Source organism: Galeopterus variegatus, unplaced genomic scaffold (assembly GCF_000696425.1).
Source record: "Galeopterus variegatus unplaced genomic scaffold, G_variegatus-3.0.2 Scaffold6006, whole genome shotgun sequence".
NCBI classification, from domain to species: Eukaryota; Metazoa; Chordata; class Mammalia; order Dermoptera; family Cynocephalidae; genus Galeopterus; species Galeopterus variegatus.
The window spans coordinates 81,489-104,164 of NW_007732117.1; the positions used below are offsets into that span (position 1 = coordinate 81,489).

General features: G+C 38.6%; 1 protein-coding gene across 1 annotated transcript in view; it reads left to right on the forward strand.

The window, feature by feature from the left end:
* NSUN2 (NOP2/Sun RNA methyltransferase family, member 2) overlaps positions 1–22,676 on the forward strand; it is a 28,765-nt gene that overhangs the window by 1,267 nt on the left and 4,822 nt on the right. The window contains exons 2-15 of the mRNA XM_008590335.1: positions 107–264; positions 839–943; positions 5,072–5,177; positions 7,064–7,148; positions 8,560–8,752; positions 10,890–10,964; positions 12,464–12,483; positions 15,252–15,325; positions 16,027–16,157; positions 16,569–16,665; positions 20,019–20,203; positions 20,540–20,632; positions 21,457–21,592; positions 22,549–22,629. Coding sequence (XP_008588557.1) covers positions 107–264; positions 839–943; positions 5,072–5,177; positions 7,064–7,148; positions 8,560–8,752; positions 10,890–10,964; positions 12,464–12,483; positions 15,252–15,325; positions 16,027–16,157; positions 16,569–16,665; positions 20,019–20,203; positions 20,540–20,632; positions 21,457–21,592; positions 22,549–22,629 — 1,539 coding nt within the window. The remainder of the gene's footprint in view (positions 1–106; positions 265–838; positions 944–5,071; positions 5,178–7,063; positions 7,149–8,559; positions 8,753–10,889; positions 10,965–12,463; positions 12,484–15,251; positions 15,326–16,026; positions 16,158–16,568; positions 16,666–20,018; positions 20,204–20,539; positions 20,633–21,456; positions 21,593–22,548; positions 22,630–22,676) is intronic.

A 22,676-nucleotide genomic window follows, 5' to 3' on the forward strand; every position in this document is an offset into this window, starting at 1 on the left:
GGGGCGCGGCGGGCGGGCGGGCCAGGGGCCCCACGTGGGCCTCTTCGACCCGAGGCCTGACGGGCGGCTGCTCGGGCCTGGGTCCCACGTCCCTTTCTTTCCTCAGGGCTGGGAAGGTGGGTACCCCGAGATTGTCAAGGAGAACAAACTGTTCGAGCACTACTACAAGGAGCTCAGGATCGTGCCCGACGGCGAGTGGGACCTGTTCATGGACTCCCTCAGGGAGCCCCTCCCGGCCACTTTGAGAATTACTGGTTATAAAAGGTGGGGGAGCTGTGCTTTCATTTCTTTGGTAGTTGGGGCTAGGACATCCATGGTTAATGCTCCACTTCATTGGTATGGACTCAAGAGGATTGAGGACGGAGCGACAGGGGTCCAGTGAAATAGTCGAGGAAGGTAGTGCAGCTGGGAGGCCAGCACACGAAATGCAAATGCAGTCTGAGAAAGGGTTGACTCCTGCGGATTGGTGAGCTGAGGATCTTACATTTTGGAACATAGAATTTATGATATCAAACTTGCATAAACCCGGGGGTCTGTATTTTCCCCAGTCGTTGTAGTCACGTCTTTCCAAGATGAATTGCAAATAAAAGTAGAACTTAGGTATATTTAGGAGGGAAGGAGTGCAGTATTGCATGTTGTTTATCATTCTTTAGCAATCAGATAAGGAGGACTGTTTAATTTATTGAAGTAGTGTAATAAAAAGATCTTGACTAAGGAACTTCTTATCTCCATGAAAAATGTGTTTTAGTTTTGAAACACTTGCAGTCTAGATAATAAAGATAAGATGTATGAAATTAGCTTTTTAGATTGGTTTTGAAATTTTTTTATTTTTCAATAGCCACGCAAAAGAGATTCTCCATTGCTTAAAGAACAAGTATTTCAAGGAATTGGAGGACCTGGAGGTGGACGGGCAGAAAGTTGAAGTTCCACAGCCACTGAGTTGGTAGGTACCACAACGCTTCATCATGTTGGACATTTCTCTGGGATTTTAGTCTTTGTCACTTGAACATATTTCCTGATACTTCCTTTGCTATTAGCTTGAGAGAGCCTGAATGCATGTACCAGACATCCTAATGCTCTTTTACAGTGCTTTTATCGACATTAACGTTTGCATGTAAGTTTTTGTATATGTTTTGTAGCTCTGTGTTGAGTCACTGAGTTCAGTTAATTCTTCCTAGTGGATCCAGGATCTTTCCTTCTTTGAGGCTACCACTTCTGCCATTTCCATTTACAACCCTTGTTTTCTCACATCAAAACTTGCTGAGTGGTTTCTCTACCTTCAGCAAAAGGATAACCAACCTGACAAAGGGTACCCCCAGTCTTCTGCAGATTATCTCCCAGTACTTCCTCATTCAGACTGTGCTGGCTGATTCTTTTCATTGTCTCCAGAACCCAAGCATATCCCTGTTCTTCATGCTAGCCTTTTCTTTGCCTGTTTTGGAGGTGTCCTCTAGGTTACCTGTTTCTCATGGCCCAGTTCAAGTCTCAGTTGTGTGAAGGTATCCTTTGTGCTGGCTGCAGAGGCTATCTTGTAAAATGCCAGGAGTACTAGAGCACAGGCTGGAGATGTCAAGCCCTCAGTTAACATAAACATAAAAGTCAGTGAAGGAAATTGTTATAGTTCCATATTTCAGATGATTAACCTTGAGGGATTGAAAGTTCTCACACAAAGAAATTACTTCAAGTAATTGCTATAAAAAGGTAAATTTAAGAAGCAAAGTATTTTCTGGTAGCTTTTGAGGTTTTGATTATTTCAGTTCATGACATTATCATTCCTTTTTAGATACCCTTCAGTGATCACAAAGCAAGATTTGGTTTTCATTAATCCTGGGGTATAAATTTGCTTTTCTCTCATTGCGCATTTAGATTTTCAGTGTCTGTGTCACAGACATGCACAGCGTTTACATTTAGAGCGAATGCTGAGTGGTCAAACACTAAATTCAGCCAAGATCGAACCCAAATGTCACCCAATATATTTTTGAGATACAACAGTAAATCTGCAAAAAAAATTCAATGATGGTTTTTTAAATTACACATTTTATTCAGATTTTAAAAGCTTGAAAGGTACATTACAGGTAAATGACTCAGTTGCTGGCTTTTGTTGGTGGTTACTAATTGCATGTCCACTGTACTGAGTTCAGTGGAAAAGGAAGATGTTATTCAGCTGCTGTGGTTGCTGAATATGAGATGAGGTGGCCTTTTGGGTTAAAGCTTTTCTCCCTTGTAGTAACTGCTGTAGATTTATCTCCTCTTGAATGTCTTGGTTTGAGGATTTGATGGATGATACTGTTGCTTGTGAATTGCTTGAAGTAGATGTCTGATATTTTCAAAAGCAGATTTAAGGTTGTCCTTGGGCACATTTCTGTTTCTAGTAGTTTTGCATGTATTTGCTGCTTCAGACAATCACCTGAAAACATTTGTTCCTTAAACCTGTGTCTAGAAGTGCAGTGATGAGGTAAGGAAGGCAAGAGGAAGTTTCTGTCCACTGTTCTCAGCCAATAAATAGGAGCATTTCAGCACGCGTCTGTAGGGAAGGAGGTATGCTCTCCAGGCACATTATTGTGGTCAATTTCTTCTGCAGTTTCCAAAAATCTGAGAAACCATGGGTTGTTAATAAGTTGCCATTTTTTATTCTCTGCAAACTACAGTTAAATTTTTGCTTTGGTCAGCCTTTTAACATTTAACAGCTGCTTTTCCATGTTGTTGCACCTTATGCATGGGTACCTGACAAAGCAGTTCCAAAACCTAGGTTGTCTGTAGTTGGAGAATGAAACTGAGTCACTTTCTGCCAACAGCCAGTGACTCGTACATTATTTTTTTGCTTTAATTTTCTGAACACACAACTGATGAGTGTGAACAAAACATTGTGTGATATCAGTTCCCAATATAGTACTCAACTTTTTTCATCGTCACTGAGTTTCTTGACAGCTTTTTTCTATAAATATTTATTCAATCAAATTCTCTTGTAAGTTGTGGAATACACATAAATCTCTTAATCAAGGAAAGCAGAAACTTTCCAGGACTTTTGGTGGTGGTCTGTACTGCTCAAAATGCAAAAACAGATCATATATTCTTCCTAACCCATTGGTATGTAGTGGAATATAATTTAGGGAGGTGTATTTCAGAACTGTTTTGTGCATAGCTCAGGCAGATTTCATTTTTTCCTTACTTTCCATAGACTCAAAACGGTAAAGAATTGTCCTAGAGTATTCTAATAAAAGCCTTATTTTTACGGTCAGTTGTTGAAAACACAGTTTCTTATTGGGTTTCTGTTCATGTTCTTTTTAATGTCTGGATTGAAGATCTTATTATAGATGTGTAAAAGTGTTTTTCCCCCTTGAGAATTTCTGATGTGCAAAGGTGACAGTGGTACATTTATGCTTGAAAAAGTCATAAATAAGACTCATAAGCTAAATTTGAATGAACTAAACTAGACTGCTGTATTTGAAAATGAAAATTCAGCTATTTACAATAAATCTAAGTGGCATGCGGTATTCATATTGATGTTTTGGTGATTTAGTAAGGTGGTAACTTCCATGATTGTACTGTAATTGATCACAGGCAAGTTCAGGGTTGCCAGAAATTATGTAAAAGTGGCCATTTGGCTATTCACAAATAGAGGTCACAATGGTACAGCAGATTTTGCTGAATACTACAGTGGAAAGCCAAATTTGAGTGTATCTCTACTACTTTGTCTTTAGACTAAATTCTGTTTTAAATTGCCTGATAAATATGATTTTATTCTGGCTTTATATTTTTTAAACAAGTTAAACATTGAAGAGGGAGCCAGACATAGGAAATAGAATCAAAACACTTTGAGAGGGTGGCCATGAACAGATTCAGGCAGTTTAATCATCATTTGGTAGAAAATACTTTTCAAATGTAACTTGTAATATTATTATGACTCTTGAGCAGTGTCTTAAACATTTAAGGCCTGTTAGATAATCATTGAGAGGGTGGCCATGAACAGATTCAGGCAGTTTAATCATCATCTGGTAGAAAATACTTTTCAAATGTATCTTGTAATATTATTATGACTCTTGAGCAGTGTCTTAAACATTTAAGGCCTGTTAGATAATCAACCAAAGTTTCAAAACACTCAAATGTATTTGTGTTTTCCAAACATTCCAATTTTATTTTCATAATTCCGGAACACTTTAGCTACAATTTGATGTATGGAGAGGTTGACCCTGCATTGTTAAATTGAGCTCATTACTGCACCTCAGACTTAACGATGAGCGCTAAAGCTGCAGTAAGATTTATCATCGTGTGACATGTGATGCTTAGACAGGCGTTGGATTAATTGATTGAGGCGCCATGAATCGCCTCATTGTATTCATTTGTTCAGTTGCAGATTAGTAGATAGGTACAGGCTGCGGAGAGTTCAAATATATTCACAGAAATGGCAGGAGATGCTTCATTCTTAGATCTGTGTAGATGACAATGAACCTTGAGTCTAAACTAATTCACTCATGGAGTGATGGTTTCCAAGGGCTTTTTTTTGGGTATGTGAGACATTTCAGTACATTATTAAGCTGGTTTGTTGTAGAAATAATGAAAAATATATTTTTAAAAAATTCTAACCAAATGTTTGTCAAACATTTCAACACCTGCCCTACTGCATGTTGTTTTGATTTTCTGCAATCATAGTTCTTTAAGTAATTTGTCATCTTTAAGTAATTTATTATCTTATGTCTTTTTTCCTAATGAAAAGAAACTATGGCATTGTTCACTTACCATAGTAAAGCACAGAGGAGTCTCCACTTTTTCATCGGATCTTGAACATCTCATCCTCATGGTTTTAAAGTAACGTCATATGCATATATCTCTTATAACACCCCCTCCCCACTCCCCCGTTTCTGACTGGGCTGCGGCGTAGTTAATAGAGTGGTGCTCCTTGTGCCCCCAGGGACATCGTTGAGTGTTGCTGACTACATGAGAGGATTCTGGATATAAGCAAGTAGAACAAAATTGGGTGTCTTGTTTGGTATATGACTTTTATAAACAAGTTGTCAAGAAGGCTCTTGGTTATATATGTAATCCATAAATGTTTTACTTTCTTTTTGGTCAGGTATCCTGAAGAACTTGCCTGGCACACCAATTTAAGTCGAAAAATTTTGAGAAAGTCTCCACAGCTAGAAAAGTTTCATCAGTTTCTGGTTAGCGAAACTGAATCTGTAAGTAGATTTCTTTAGATATGTTGCTTTCCTTAAAGCTTTAAATGCACAGATGTATGATAGTTATATGTATACTATACTTGTCACTGGAAGCAATAGGTAGTTAAGGCACACAGTAAGGACACCTGTAAGTGTACTCACCACTTTTACTTTCTGACTATTTGTATATATGCTACCTAAACATGAAATTGTCCAAACATGAAATTTAGTGAGGATATCAGTTCAAGTTGTCAGTTTGATTTGTTGTTTTCTCTCACTAGAGACTTTGGGTGGCTGTAGAATTGAGGTGAGCACAGCACTTTGCTTGATAGCGTGTTATTTGGGAGACAGTTACTTAGTCTATTGTCATTTCCTTCTTAGACACACATTCCAGATGCCTTTCGTACATGTAAAGTAAAGTGTTTTTTAGACCATGTTAGTGCTAGTGGAGTTTAGGTTTTTTTAATTTATCTTATAAAATGAAACTTTTTTTTTTTTTGTCTTTTTGTCTTATTTTTCCGTGTCCGGCAACGGATTGCAACCCTCAGTGTTGCCCCCGTACCGGACCAGGGACCGGCAACGGGATTGCAAACCTCGGTGTTGCTCCCACGCCTCGCTCAGCCAGTGAGCGGGAGCCGGTCTGTATGTGGGATCCGAACCCTCGGGCGGCAGCGCTGCCGCGCCTCCTAAGCGGCGCACTATCCAGTGCGCCACTGGGCCGGCCCTCTCCATTACTTTTTGACACTGTGATCTAGGTGTGTGTGACAAAGAAATACACGGGGAGTATTAGGGGTTGAATTGTGTCCCACCAAAAGATATATTGTGTTCTAACCCACAGTACCTGAGAATGTGACCTTATTTGGAAATAGCGTCTTTACAGATGTAATTAAGTTAAAACGAGGTTATTAGGGTGGGTCCTAATCCAATATGACTGGTGTCCTTATACAAAAAAGGCCATGTAAAAAGACACAGGCAGAACCCCATGTTTGTCCTATTTGTTTTGTTGAAACCTTTTTTTTTTAAATATAATTAATCTCTCTCTCTCTTTTTTTTTTTTTTACTTTGGATAGAGAACAATTTATTTTAGGTTCTTTTTTTACATTTTTGGTGTCCTATTTGTTTTGTTGAAACCTTTTTTTTTTAAAATATAATTAATCTCTCTTTTTTTTTTTTTTTTACTTTGGATAGAGAACAATTTATTTTAGGTTCTTTTTTTACATTTTTGTCAAATTAAATGTTTATAATTAAGATAACTATTTTCTCCTCTTTTAAAGTTTATTAATTTGTTTACAGATTATCTTCAGTGATCTTAATTGGCTGAATCAGGTTGAAAATCATAGTGAACATGTATTGAGAGCTCATTATATTATATGCCAAGCATTGTTTTATGCTCTTTGTGTGAATTAATTCATGTAATCATCCACACAACCCTCTGAGGGTAGATGCCATCACTGTTTTCATTTTTCCAGCTGAGGAGAAGGAAACAAAGAAGTGAGGTAACTGGCCCAAGGTTACAGAGCTAGTATGTGGCTGAGCTGAGGTTGGAGCCCAGATGGCTCTGTCCCTTAGCATTACATTATCACAGTACTTGCTTATTCATCCCTAAATTTGTGGCTTTCACTGGTTTCTGTTGCTGTTCTGTTACCAACCTCTGTGGAAACTACCTTTATCATTCTGTGATTTTGGAGGCATTATATACTATGGGATCCCTGTAAGTAAAATATGTCTTGCTATAGATTCATTCTATAAGGAAATGTATTTAGGTCTTAAGGAATACGTTTAGGAAATGTATTTAGGAAATATATTTAGGAATAGAAATCAGAGAACTAGAATGATTCAAAAAATTGTTTTAAATTAAATGTAGAATATTTGACTTAAAAACATCAAACATTTTTTTGCTTTAATAGATCCTAGATATGTGTGCAGCACCTGGCTCAAAGACCACACAATTAATTGAAATGCTACATGCCGACATGAATGTCCCTTTTCCAGGTATGCATTGGACTTGTTTTTGGAAAGGTAGGAATGCTGCTTTGGTGGGTTGTAGATGAGGATAAGATCCTAACATTTCCTGCTAATTGGGGTGTGAAGTCTCCTGTGACAATCAGATGGATTTTCTATCTACTGAAAGTAGAACAGGATATGTTTGCACATTATAATCAATAGTTCTCAAGCCAATACACTTATATTTTGGGGTCCCTATATTTTAGCATTGTGTGTTTTCTGTAAAAGCAAATGGTGTTTCTTTATCAAGCCTACGTATAGTGGATAGATTTCACCGTTTGAATTTTCGGTAGTAACAGTTCTCCCCCTAGTCCTCCCTCCCCACTTTTTGATTACTTAAGTGCCTTATGTGAGAGGCTCTAGAATGTAGTTGTTAAAGCTGATGTTAGACCCCCTAAGTTCAAATTTCACCACCATTTAATAGGCAAGTAATGTGATGGTATTAAACATCACATATGAAACGGGGTATCAGTGCCTACCTTGCGGGGATATTACAAGATTTCACAATGCTCAGAAAATGACAGCTGATTATAATGTCACTCGTACCCCTTTGTAGGGATTCTTTTTAGTGAAAAGAAATGCTGTCCATAGTGTGTGTTAGAGTCAGCCTTCATCTCATTCTTCCTTTTTTTTTTTTTAAAGTCAACTACTCTAAAGTCCTATTTTCTTATATTACCCAATGGTAACATCTTTGTCAAAAAACCTTCTTTATTTTTTCCTGTTTTTAATTATTTCTCCAAATCAGTAGTAAAGAGCTTTGTTTTCCTAGCAGGAGAAATTTCTCCTCTTTGTATAATTGATGTTTTGCATTTCATATTGTTTCAAGGAGTGATCTTGATCAAAAATGTTATAAACATATTTGCCCTTTTTGCTGGGTTGTGAGAGGAACCAGAAATGAGCAGAGGCATCACACACTTCCCTTGCTAGCAGTAGTTCTTAGCCCAAGGGACCAGTCAGAGTCTCCCAGGAATAGCTGACATATTCAGGTGTTTACACCCTACCCCAGGTGTCTGCACAGTCTAGAACAGAGCCCTGGCACATATGCAGTATTTTAAAACACTTCTCAGGCAATTCTGTTGTTTCTACACCTTTCTCTTTTCACTCTCTTTTGTAATTGATAGTTACTAATGAAGCACATTTTTGGCACAGAAATTGGTACAAAGTGAATAATTATTGAACACATGAATCTTGAGGTCTTGAAATTTTATGTGTCCATAAAGTCCGTACAGAGCCAACTGGTTCCTTTTTTTGGATCACTTACGGATTTCTACACAATCTTGATGTTGGGTCTTAAGCTTGGTGGATTGCTGCTTCTTACTTGTTGACCTAGAGGTTATGTGTTTCAGAAAATTATTCCACTTATGCTGTTTCACCTCACACTGCAATTTTATGTTCTTAGAGGGATTTGTTATTGCTAATGATGTGGACAACAAGCGCTGCTATCTGCTCGTTCATCAGGCCAAGAGGTTAAGTAGTCCCTGCATCATGGTAGTAAACCACGATGCTTCCAGCATACCGAGACTCCAAATAGATGTGGACGGAAGGAAAGAGATTCTTTTCTATGATCGAATTTTATGCGACGTTCCTTGCAGGTATTTATATTATTAAGAGGACAAAAAGCCCAAAAGCCACTAAGGCAAGCAATTCAGATATAGACTAAAGTAAAGCTGTGCACAAATACACGCATAATTGTACAGGTGATTCCTGTGGCCACAGGTAAGTCCAAAGAGGGAGAAGTGGTGAGCCTGGCCAGCGGGTGGATGCCCAGAGTTTTAGTGATAAATGGCCCAGCAGATGTGGGATACGGAACAGAGATACAGAAAGGAATGATTGGATAGATAGTCTTTAAAAAGATATAAAGAAAATACCTGAGAGGAAAACAGAATTGTAAACTCTCATTGTGGTGGATTTCAGGATATTATTGCTTGGAATGGTTTGTGTATCTCAGGTATTTCTATTTGTTCTTTCAATGAGTATGTAAAAAAACTTTGTCATAAAATAATACGTAATCACATTGGGTTTTTGTGATAAGTTTTATGTTATTTAGTATAATAAAAGAAACTTTGTAGTTTAAATGTTTTAAAAGTTTTGAGAAACTCATTTTATCTGTGTGTTTATACCTTCAAGTTATAATTAACAAATTTTAAATATTTAGAGTGTATGTATAAAAGAATTTCGTGGCATAACTAAATAACAGTTTTTCCAAAAGGAAAAGAAAAACACAGCTAAAGACGTCTGTTTAGTTCCCAGAGGCAGTGTATGAATGGTGATCCCAGGTGTTTAAATACTTTTTGAAAAATAGATTTGTTGAGACGAGTTCAAAAACTGCCACAAAACTTGTTAGGACTAAACATGGTGTTTAGATATGGTGCCTCATTACAGAAGAATTCCATTTTATTTAAACAAGTGGCAGATTTATTGTGTGTGGCAGAACTCTGAGAGTTGAAGCCAGTAGGGCTGGCTAGTTGGCTTAGTTGGTTAGAGCATGGTGTAGGTGACACCAAGGTCCAGGGTTTGGATCCCCATACCCACCAGCTGCCAAAAAAGAAAGAAAAATTGCAGCTGGTAGCACTGAATATGGCTGAGTGTTAAAATACCTGAAAAACTCCTTTTTAAAGTAAAATTTAAAATAGGTCATGAACTAAATTCCTTTTTGTCTAGGTTGCAGTTTTCTAGTTTTCCCTGGAGTTCTATGCTTTCCTATCCCTGTGTTCAAGTAATACCTGAAAAACTCCTTTTTAAAGTAAAATTTAAAATAGGTCATGAACTAAATTCCTTTTTTTCTAGGTTGCAGTTTTCTAGTTTTCCCTGGAGTTCTATGCTTTCCTATCCCTGTGTTCAAGTGATCAGAAATATAACCCATTTGTTGTATCATGTTCTGAGAACGAAGTGACTTTGTGAACAGTAGATTATAAGCTAAAGAAATTCCTGAAGTAATGTTGGCGTTTTCACCATACAAGCCAATGGCATACAGCCAGGGATGTCATTTGAAAGTAGGAACTATATCTCATAGGACATTTCCATCCTGTGGATCCTTTTTCACTTCAAGCACATGTGACCAGACCACCAAGGAAAATTAAACTTTACAGAGAAAGCCAACAAAGGCAGGAATTACTCCTGGAAAAACCGGGTAGATAAAATTAGACAGAGACAGAAGATTAATGAATCAAGTCTTTATTATAAAATATACATGGAAATAGTTTCCGTTAATAAAAACATGAGAATAATTTTCATTAAATAAAAATAGAAAGTCAAAAATGTTTAACTGTGACTGTAGGAAAAATTTAGTTAAAGATATTACATTGGTTTAATTGAATTTGCTGTGGAAAATCATTTATGAGAGTTATTTATCTGATTAGATTATCATTGTCGATTAACTGAATTTCTAAATAGTAGTATTCAAAGTTCTGTGTCCTAGGTCTGCAGATTAATTTTGCTGGTACTTTTCCCAGATGGAAGCAAATTAATATCTCTTTAAGTGTTGAGTGGGGTTTCCTATTCAAGTCTATTATTTTCTTTTTGGTTGAAAATTGAAGTATAATTAAAAAGTGTAATATATTTGAGGGTTTCTAAAATAAAGAGAATTGATTGTAGTTTGTGAAAATTCAGATTGTTTTCTAACTGGTATTTATATTACCTATTCTGTAATTTAGCTTGACTACAACATCTGTTAAACTTTAATCATGTATTTGTATAGAGTTTTAAATTCTTAAATATCTTTCTTCCCAGTGGAGATGGCACTATGAGAAAAAACATTGATGTTTGGAAAAAGTGGACCACCTTAAATAGCTTGCAGCTACATGGGTAAGTAAAACTTTATTATGTATTTCTATAAACCTTTTCCTGGGCATTTGCTTATATTACTAATCTGTAATCATAACCCCTGAAATGAGAGGTTCTTCTTAAAAACATGTTTATATAATGGACTTGTCATATTTTGTGAGTTATTCGGAATTTGGTGGTTTGGAAACAAACAGAGCATTGCCACTTTTGTTTTTCTAAGTTTAAAAGATTATGTCAGATCCTCATCACACTGTATTTTTTTGTTTGATTTTTAGTTGTGGTAAAATATACGCAACATAAACTATAAAATATACACAACATAAACCATTTTTAAGTGTGCAGTTCAGTAGTGTTAGGTAGGTATATTCACATTCTTGTGTAACCATCACCCCTGTCCATCTCCAGAGCACTTCCTCTTGCAAGCCTGGATCTCTGGACTCATTAAACTCCCCATTTTCTCTCCCCCACCCCTGGAAACCACCATCCTATTTTCTGTCTCTATAATTTTGACTATTTTAGGTAATAGCAGTGGAATCATACTGTATTTGTCTTATTGTGACGGGCTTATTTCACTTAATACAATGTCTTCAAGGTTCATCCATGTTGTAGCATATGTCAACATTTCCTTTCTTTTTAAGGCTGTATAATAATAATCTACTGTATGTATAAACTATATTTTGTTTACCTGTTCACTTGTCAGTGGATATTTGGGTTCATTCCCCCTTTTGGCTATTATGAATAATGCTGCTATGAATATGGGTGTACATCTCACTGAGACCCTGTTTTCAATGTTTTTGGACGTATACCCAAAAGTGAAATTGTTGGATCATATGGTCATTCTGTCTTTAATTTTTTGAGGCCTCACCGTACTGTTTTCCATAGCAGCTGCTTCATTTTCCATTTCTACCCATAGTGCACAAGGGTTCTGGTTTCTGCACATCCTTGCTGACACTTGTTATTTTCTGTTTTGTTGTTGTTGTTGTCGTTAGTAGCCATCCTAATGGGTGTGAGGTCTTATCACACTGTTTTATACTGAGGGACCAGACAGATAGTATAAAATGTTCTGAAACAGCAATTTTCATAATGTTTTGATACAAAATAATATTATTTCTCCTTTTATGTTTTGCTGAAATGTTAAAGTAAATGAGAAATTTTTCTCCTTGAAGCAAATAATGAGAAATTTCAAACTTACTGTGTTTCCATAATAGAATGGTACCAAATATTCTGCACCCGTGTGTGTAAAGGAAGTTGAAACATAACTAGTGAAATACGCGTGTGTTTCCTGAGGCGGTGTCCATCACCTGCTGTCCCGAAGGTTAGGTTCTCCCAGTGGCTGACTGGTCTGGGCTCTGCTGTAAGCCCCCTGATTATTCATGCCTTTTGAGTCCTTTAGACTGGAATTTATATGTTGTGTTTATTTTGTTTCCCAATTCTTATATTTTCCCATGCTTACATAGACCTACATAAAGATGTAATTTCTGAATGATGTTTTTGGTATGGTAGTGATCTCCATGGTTTAGGTGCTCCTTTATTTCAAAAGGTGTGTGAGGAGAACTATGGAAGATATAGTTTAATAGTTGGTTTAACTGTAGTAAAATCATACCTACAGGTATTTTGGGTCAGATATTAAAACTATTGAATCCTTATCAGATTTTTGTTTGCATTAGCTAGGAATGTAGAAAAATTTGATTTCAGGTAGCTTGAACAACACAAATACCTCATGTGTCCCTTGCCACGCCACTGTCTGGTCTTACATCTCTGAGAAACAGAAAATTAACTGTGCACCTACTATTTTCACACTTAGCTGCTATTCACTACTCAAACTTGAGGGTTAATTCCAGTATTGTGGGTTCTCAAACTGCTTTCTTCACTAGTGCCCTTTGTCTTTTTAAAAAATGACTTCCTCTGGTTTCTTGGTGAACAGTTTTCTTGACTTGGAGTAGATGGTCATAGCCTCATCTTGGAATGCTTTGCTTAAAATTTTTGTAGATTCTCTAAGCATTTGGTAAGTCTCTGCTGCCTGATTAAATACTCTATGTAATTGTTGTTCCTTTTTCTGTTTTAAGCTTATGGCGGGGCCAAAGGCCAGGTCTCCTGATTACTTAGGAGAAAAAAGGCCCTTGTCATCACCAGGTCTGCTGTAACTTACGGTGGCGGCGTTCTCTGCCTGCACTGCTTGCTGTTCCACCTCGTGCCTGCCCAGCTCTGCCTTCTTACGTTTGAGATGTTTGCCATTCACATACCTTATTTCCACGAAATGGTCCCCACTCAAACAGAGAACAAACCTGTGTGCTCCATGGGCTAGCTGTTTTATGGAGCTCCATGTGCTTTCTGCCATCATCATTTGTTTCCTGAAGGTGCCACCTTATTGAAAGAATAGCCTAGGTAAGAGGGTGTCATCTAAAAGTAGACTGAATCCAAGTTCTAGTTCTTAGTCCCATGGGTCTGTTTACTGCAACAGCAGGGAAGCATCATTCTCCTGAAAACCCACTGATGTGTGGTGGGTGAGTAAAGAAAATCTCACACATGTTGCAACCAGTTAGAGGTTAAGACTGAGCAGGAGCGATCCAGTGCAAAGTGGAGTGGGGGAGAGCTGCAGCTCCAGAAAGAAAGTGAAAATATTGCAGGCGGGGGGATGGTGAAGAGGGACAGGCAGATGTTGGGAGAGTCATGTGGCGCTGATGGGCATATCCTCTTCCTGTCCAAAACTTCTTTTAATTGTGGATTTCCGTTGGTCTTTCCGATTCTCAGATTGGCTTTTCCTTTTTGTATGTTTAGGATCTTATGGCTGTTTGTCTGAGCGGACTCGAGAATCTTTCAGACTTCACTGAATTTCTAGGCTATAGCTCGCTTTATCTCCACATGCATATTTGAGAAGTGGGAAGGTGTCTTGAGAGCCCAGTAAATAACACCCTGTTTCCCTGTCCAGATTCTGAACCAATTGACAAGATAACAGAGCAGGGCAGACTAAGGCCAGAATTACATCTTCGTTACTAACAGAGCTGATAAATGTGCTTTCAAATACTGATCTTTCAAATTAGGCTTATTCCCTCCCCTTCACAGTTCACAGGAAGTGCTAGACAGTGGTGTATGGTAGACCTTTGTTCTAAGGGCAGTCTCCCGTGTAAAACTGGGAGGAGAAAGTGGAGAAAGCAGACAGTATGCCAAGTTCTTCATCCAAATTCAGGAATCATTTTAGCTCTCCAGGGTCCCAGGGGAGATACCATGAGGGGGTCATTGTTGGGGGGAGTTCTTGGTAGGGGCTTGCCTCTGCCTCCACAGAGGAGGTTTCAGAGATCAGGCAGTACTTTTAGGCCAGCTGGTTTTATGTTTGAGGGCTTTCTTATTTAGAAAAAAAATTATGTATTCCTTTCCTTCAAGTAACTGCATTGATTTTTGCAACATTGTCTTCTAGTTTGCAACTTTACTGTGCTGAAAAGTTTTGATTGTGTCTCTCCAAATTTTATACTGTACTTTTTCACTTAGCATTCCAATATCAGCTGATAAACGTGTTCTATAAATGCTGCACAGTGTTGGCAGCTTCTAACCAGGTGCTGGCAGGAGGTCACTCCTGAGGCCCCCCTCCTCATTTATGAGGCCCCTGAGCAGTGTTTAGTTGAAAACACCAGTTTCTGTGTACCTGCACTCCTATTTAATGTTAGCTTTTAAAAGGAAGAATATTCAGAAATAATAGAAGGAAGTAAGGTACTGGCATGAAAGGTTTCTTAATGTTACATGTCTACCTCGAGGGTTCTTTTGCTTTGTTTATATAACTGTTCACATTTTCATAGCTTGTCCATGAAGCTTTGTTGGATTTTCCTCTTCTGTGAGGCTGTCAAATCGGTATCTGTGATAGTAGCTGGTTTAGAAGATTTCCTCTAATGGCTCTCATTTTGTAAAGCTTCTTATAATGTCACTGTTTTAGACACTTAAGGTCAGAGTGTGTTTTCACAACTATTTTCCATTTCTTCTAAAATTGGTCTGTGTCCTCATAGACAGTTTTAGAAAACTTATTGGGACCTAAAACTGAATGTTTAAAAATTTCCAAAGTTCATTTTAAGTGTTGCCTTTCGGTTCTGGGATGTTTGACATAAAGACAGGAAGACCCAAATCATCTAACTGGTATATACCACCCCAGTCTCAGCCCCAGGCAGCCAGTGATCTACTTTCTGTTGTACTTGTATTTGCCCTCCCTGGACATTTCCTATAAATGGAATCATGTAATACATGATCTTTTGTGTCTGGCTTCTTTCACTGGGCCATGCCTTTTTGGGGGGGAAAAAACAACCTCTTGTTGTTGCTATATAGGTGCTTTGGAGCTTGCTGATGTGTCTTCTGAATTGCCAGGACTGAAATGGATGCCTGGAATCACACAGTGGAAGGTAATCTTTCTGTGGCAACTTTTATTTTTTGGGGCAGCTGGCCAGTGTGGGCATCTGAACCCTTGACCTTGGTGTTAAAACATAGTGCTCTAAACAACTGAGCTAATAACCAGCTAGCCTGTGGCAACTAATTCAAAAGAGCAGGGAAAGCTTAACAGACTTAGAGTCATAAAAATTTTAAAGGATTCACATTTAGATAACTTGAATAAATATTACCTGGTTATGCAATTTATCAATTTCAAAATTATATTTAATGACTAATGGTATGATTATACAAATGCGTTCCTCTGGCAATGGAAGTTTTTTTGCCTTTATTCCACCTGTAGAAGCCAGTTTTCTTATTCTCATTCCCTTAAGTATAGCTTTACGTTTTTGTGGGCTGGGATTCAAGCTTTGATTCCAGTATGAAACAATTCTGTTTACAGAGGCTTGTATGAAAGGGAAAAAAAAAATGTGTGGAAAATGTTCTTTTATTTGTCATGGTTTTTGGAATGAAAATGTCTTCATCTTTGTTTATATGTAATTTGGGGAACTTCTAGAAAGATTGTTTTCGTTTTTATCTTTGCATATGGTTTTCCTGTCTTTGGAGAGCACGAGAATCACCTTTTGTTATGTTTGAGAGTATTTATAGTAGTCCCCTGTGAGTTTTCTTATTATTAGGTAGTGCTGTTAATGTAGAAATGTGCCCGCTCGTTTTGCAGGTAATGACGAAAGATGGACAGTGGTTTGCAGACTGGGATAGTGTCCCTCACAGCAGACATACCCAAATTCGACCTACCATGTTCACACCAAAGGACCTGGAAAAGTTACAGGCAATGCACCTGGAGCGGTGGTAAGTTTGTGAGGCTCTCCAGGGTTTGGGAAGGTGGGTAAGGTTGAGTTCTCTGATGAGCTGAGTGGCCTTGTTGGTTTGAGTTAGAGGTAGCAGGTAATGTGGATGCAAGGCCTGACCTGCACCCTGGCCAACCTCACATGTTCAAACCTTCCAGCAAGTAAGACGTTCTCGGTGCCTATTAGTCACTGGCATCAAGTGTTTATAAGTAGTGAAATTGGTTAGAACCTAAATGGATACTTCATGAATTTTTTAAAGATTACATATTGGCGCCTCTGTGAGTGAGGGTTGTCTTACTATTTACAATAAGATGTGGCTTTTCTCTCAGATCATCTTTGTATTTGCCTTAATACTAAAAGAATGCATTTTGGATCAATTTATATATATATATTGTTTTATTTTGTTTTTTAGCCTTAGAATATTGCCACATCATCAGAATACTGGAGGGTTCTTTGTGGCAGTATTAGTGAAAAAATCTTCAATGCCATGGAATAAACGTCAACCAAAGGTAAGATTTTTTTCTCAAAATAACATAATATTTGATCTTTTTGTACATTTAAGTTAAAAGCTAACAGGAGTTCAGTAGAAGTGCAGAGGGAAAGAGGTTTTCAGGGTGGGGTGGGGTGGGGATAGAGAGGACTGAGCCTGAACAAGGGGAAATTCATTTAAATTTGAAGTTTTCCAAAAGGCAGAAATTTCTCATAGGGGATAGATAAGTAGAAAAGATGGTATTTGGAAAACGTGTTCCCTCTACATCTTAAATCCAATTATTTAATACAAAACTGAGCCTGAACAAGGGGAAATTCATTTAAATTTGAAGTTTTCCAAAAGGCAGAAATTTCTCATAGGGGATAGATAAGTGGAAAAGATGGTATTTGGAAAACGTGTTCCCTCTACATCTTAAATCCAATTATTTAATACAAATTGAAAAGATATAAAGGTTGCTCTCCGGCTCAGAAGCTGAAGGTCCTACTCCCCTGCTTCTGTGCTCCAGTACCTTGTGGGTGGATCATTTCAGCGGATTGTGGCAGTATTAGTGAAAAAATCACAGAACTCTACTGACCTTGGGCCAGCCCGTCTTCCCCTTGGCTATGAGGAGTACTGAAAGACTGCGTCCAGGCCTGGCTAAAAAGCTGTGACCTCATTCGTTTGTAATGAATCAAAACTGCCTGCTGGTTCCTTTCTTAGGGATGGCACGAAGCAGAGCGGGTAAGAAAAAGCATCCTTCTAGTCTTGACACACGGTCCCCTTACCGTGTGCTGTCCTCGTCTTTATCAGCCCTGGTGTTACTGTATTTGCTCATAAGTCAGCCTTTCATGGTTGTAGAACATGACCTGGAACCAAAGTCTGAAAGCTGTATTTCTTTAACTTCCATTAACTTGATAATTAGGACAAGTAACACTTAGCCTTTGGACAAACAGAAAGGAAACGATTCCTCAAAGAGTTCCAGCAGTCCTCTAGGGCACCACTAGTCCAGATTAACATTTGAATGTACAGCCTCAAACTGGTTAATGGGAGAAGCTGCACATGTGGTGCAAAGTCACAATGGTTTTCCTATTAGGTTAGAAAACATTTTATTTTGAGTCTGAAAGTCTCTTCATGTAGTATCTTAACTCTGGTGAATCCCACTTTTCCCTCTCAAGAGTAGAGCTGTGGATGTTTAGATCAGGAGCAGGGTTTCTAATAGAAGTAGAATGGGTGCCACATGTGTAATTTAAATTTTCTAGCAGCCACATTAAGAAAAGGGTGAAATTACTTTTAATAATGCCTTCTATTTATTTCAGTGTATTTAAAGTGCTATTTTCATGTAATCAATATAAGAAATTATTAATGAGATACTTGCATTTTTCATACTAAGTTTTAACAATAGCATGTGTTTTACACTTTAAGATACATCCTGCTTTGCACTAGTCACATTTTAATTGGTTAGTAACCACATGTGGCCAGTAGCTACAGAACTGCATAGCACAGGTTCAGAGCCTATCTTATATATGTGTATAGTACTTTAGATTCACTTGCATTTGGGACTACATTGACATTTTTGTCAGGTTACTACCTGTGTAAAAGGGTTTTGACTTTTCCATCAATTCGCCACTGATGTGGTCTTACTTTTTAGAACAACTTGCTGTCATTTACTCACTTAAGTGTGAGGGTACATCAAAAAGTTTGTGGAAAAATCGAATTAAAAGATAATGCAAATCCTTCCATAACTTTTGAAGCTGCCTTGTGTTAGTACTTCTCTCCCTTTTCTGTTGTTATGCCAGTTTCTGTTCATTTAGTTCAATAGATATGTTTTGTTCACCTGCCCTGCGTGCTAGCACCTCGCTTTTGCTGCTGGGGTCCTTACTGATAACGCAGAAAGAGTCTTTGTTGTCAGGTGCCATCATCTTGTTGAAGTAGTGAGGCAGGTTAACACACAGCTGCAGCTCAAGCCAGGGAGACTCCTCCTGACATGTGCCTCTGGTATTTCCAGAGAGGCAGTATTAGATTGTTGAGGTGGACAGAGAAAGCATCATGGAGAATCTTTGAGACCAGCTCTGTGAAAGAAGGCCACATTTCGAGAAGAGAGCTTAGGATAGAAAGGATGTATACCATCACTAACCTTGTCCAGAGCCTTGAGATTTTCTGTTCTGTTGTTTGTTTGTTTGTTTTTAACATAAAAATAGAACAAATTGTCTGGGAGGCAGTGTTTCATAGTATTAAGAGCTAAGTATCTCAGACTGTGAATCAGATCCCAGCTCCTCCACTTATTAGGTTTGTGACCTCGGGGAAAATTTGGAACTTGCCTTGTGCTGAAGTACCCCAGCTTATAAACTTATTTCATAGGGACTGGGAATTCACTGCTTTTACCAATCTTGTGACCTGTTAGAAAGGACACATGTTTTTCAGAGATTTTTTAATATAAGTAAAATATTTTATTTTCAAATCCAAATTCAAATTATTGCCCTAAAACAGAAGTTGATTCAACAGGTGTTTGGTTCCTGGAGATGTGCTTTGTCTTTCTCCTAATTCATAGCAGTTCATCCAGACAGTCTGGGACCGTGCTCACCTTCCTTTCTTACGTTGCTGTTATTTATGTACTTGTCTTTTTGCCCCTGCCCAATACTTTAGTACTCATGTTTGACTTGTGCTTTGTGTCCTTTGTTGTCCCTTACACAGAGCAGAGGCACAGTCAGCATTTTTAGATCAAAACAAGCTGATGATGTACGCCTCCACTAAGAAAGAGCCTGGGTATGCTCTTTATGGGATTAAGGTAGAATGATCTTTAACCCCGAGAAAACAGTACTCATGAATTCATTTATAATGGCAAATGGATTTAAAATGACACATTAAAAAAAAATCTGTCTTTTTTAATGTACATGGGTACTTCAAAAAGTTTGTGGGAAAATGGGATTAAAATATAATATGAATCTATGAACTTTTTGAGTATATGATGCTGTGTAGTGTAGTAATCTTTTCCTGTCGGGGGGATACGTTCTGAGACCCTCAGTGGATGCCTGAAAGCACGGATAGTACTGAACCTCAAATGTACTGTGTTTTTCTGATCTGATAACCTAGAAGGCCACTAGTGACTAAAGGGCAGGTAGCATATGTGGATGGCATGGATATGCTGGAAAAGGGATGATTCACACTCCGAGCAGGATGGTATGAGATTTAAAACTTAGAATTGTTTACTTCTGTGGATTTCCTTTTAATATTTTTGGACCATGGTTGACCATGGGTAACTGAAACTGTGGAAAGTGAAACTGGATAAGGAGGACTACTGTATAACTGTTTTTGTGAACTTGTTGTTTTAAATTTTCTTTTAGTAGTGCAAAGTATGTTGTTCTTTGTGTTTAAATGACTTGTCCCCTATGACAGCTCCAGGGTAAATCCGCAGAGATAAGAGAAACCACACAGTTGAGCTCTGCAGATGCCGTAGAAGGAAAACCCACAGACACTTCCGAGCTGGACAGTCAATCAGTCACTGGAACTGGTGATCCAGACACAATTCAGACAACTGAAAACTTAGAGAATAATGGCAATAAGAAAGATGGCGTGTGTGGGTGAGAAAAAAGGTTATATCTCTGTCCTAATGATCTAGTGTCTTCACGGCCCTCTGTGACTAAATGAGGTCCCAGAGCCATTGCCGTAGTGGTCTTGCACGGTGGGTTGAGAACACAGTCTGCGTTTGGTGTTAACGCACGTGCTGTGCGAGTGCTGTGTGTGTGTGGCGGGGGTTAGGAGGTTTCCATGTCTGCCCGGGCACAGGAGACGTGGACAGAACCCCAGGTGCACAGGTCTAGGGTGAGCCTTGGGTGGAATGGAGGAATGTGCTTTTGGTATTTGACATTATTTCCCAGATTACAGACTCATTTATCTCATCCTTCTTCCCTTCTTAGTCCTCCTCCATCAAAGAAAATGAAGTTATTTGGATTTAAAGAAGATCCATTTGTGTTTATTCCTGAAGATGACCCGTTATTTCCACCTATTGAGTAAGGATTATTTCATCCTTTTTAATACTTTATATAAAGAAATTGACTGTAGAGTAATAAATGCATAACTGGTCACATTGAACCATTGTTTCATATTTAACTGTGTATAGCTTTCTCTTTTTTGTTTTTTCCTTTTTAACTGCCTTTAGAGCAGGATGAAACTTAAGAGATTGTTTAGTCAATTTTCCAATTTATGTTGGAAGAGAAACTGTACAAAGGTAAAGATGATAGAGAGATGAAAAAACTCTGGACTGTGATTCCAAACATAAACTACTCAATTGAGTTTAGAGAAGACCAGTGGCCCGAGGCTGCCCAATTCAGTTCCTGTTTGGGAAATGAAGCATAGTAGGTCTGGGTGGGGTGGGGACAACTTAATTAGGATTGCTATAGGCACTGCAGGGAGGAAAGTGCTTAGAATAACAGTCTCAGCTTCATCTGTTTCCTACTAATTAAATTTTAGTATATATTGACCAAAATGGCCACTTTTTTTTTTTGATAACTGGTTCTTTACATACATTTGTAAAAATCTCTCTTAAAAAGCCTCAAAAGTAGTGTTCTCAGGTCATTGTCATAGGACTGGCAGTTGAGGGGAGAAGCTACACTTGTTCATGTAGGTCCATGATCTAGTTGTGCCCCGAATAGGTGTTGTCTGGAGGTTTCAGGTGAATGTAGGTTAGGTTGAGAAGATGGGAGTCTGGAGCAGAGCTGCCCACCCTTAAACCACACTAATAGATATTGAATTCTGTAGGGAGAGAGTAAGGGGTTTAGAGACAGTCTCCCAAAGTTTGAACTAAACTTCTAAAAGAGCACTATTTTGTTCACAGAAAATTTTATGCTTTGGATCCTTCATTCCCAAAGATGAATTTGTTAACTCGGACTACAGAAGGGAAGAAAAGGCAACTCTACATGGTTTCTAAGGAGCTGAGAAATGTGCTGCTGAATAATAGCGAGAGGATGAAGGTATGAGCCACACAGACAGGTGACTGGTGTGCTTCTGTGTCACAGGTGACTGTTTCCCAGCTGAGGGTCCCTGATCCTGTCCTGTGGTTTCAGAGCTGTTGGCAGCACAGGGCTGAGCAGTCCCTCCCAGAGTCCTGGATCTGGTGGCCTTTCTGTGCCATTCTCCCAGCTGGGAGAGCCTCAGTGAAGTTCTCACAGCTGGTCCTCCTGGGAGAGAAAGTGCAAAGGGTTTGGAGGCTGGACGCCACTGCTCCTGTGGGCCCTGGTGATTTCATCCCTTCAAACATTTTCCTTCGAATTTTGCCATTTTTAGTACTCTTTTTTTATTTACTTCATTACTTTTCTAGTACATTTCCCCTTCGCCTGTTTATTTAGTGCAGCAGATCGCCAAGTATGAGCTGGGGTTCATGAACTGAGAATTGTTTTCATAGTGATGCTGAGACGTGATCCGCCTTTTTCACTTTCCTCTCTTGGGTGTCTGCTAGGGGTGGCGGGGGGACACACTACATGTGACAGCATCTTTGCCCTTGACAGCTTGTGTGCTGGTGTTTTCTTGTGTTTTCAAAGTTTCCCAGTTTTAATTTCTACTGTGGTAATTATTTGTTTCTGTGAGCCATGTGAACAAAAGCCATTTTCGAGTATCAGTCAGTCTTGAGAGCCCCCCGTTGTAGGCAGGCGGCTTCTCAAAGGTTTTCTGTTTCTCCCTCCCCTCTCCCCTTCAGCAGCTGCTTACATACAGCCTTGCCTCCTTATAGTACAAGGGATCGTTTTAATTATCCTGTGTTTATCTTTGTGTTCTCTCTGATTTTTTTCACTTACAGGTTATTAACACAGGGATAAAAGTCTGGTGTCGAAATAACAGGCTTACATACAGCCTTGCCTCCTTATAGTACAAGGGATCGTTTTAATTATCCTGTGTTTATCTTTGTGTTCTATCTGATTTTTTTCACTTACAGGTTATTAACACAGGGATAAAAGTCTGGTGTCGAAATAACAGTGGTGAAGAGTTTGATTGTGCTTTCCGGTTGGCGCAGGAGGTAATTTTGGAAGTAGACTTGAATGGCACTGGCCATGAATAAATGTG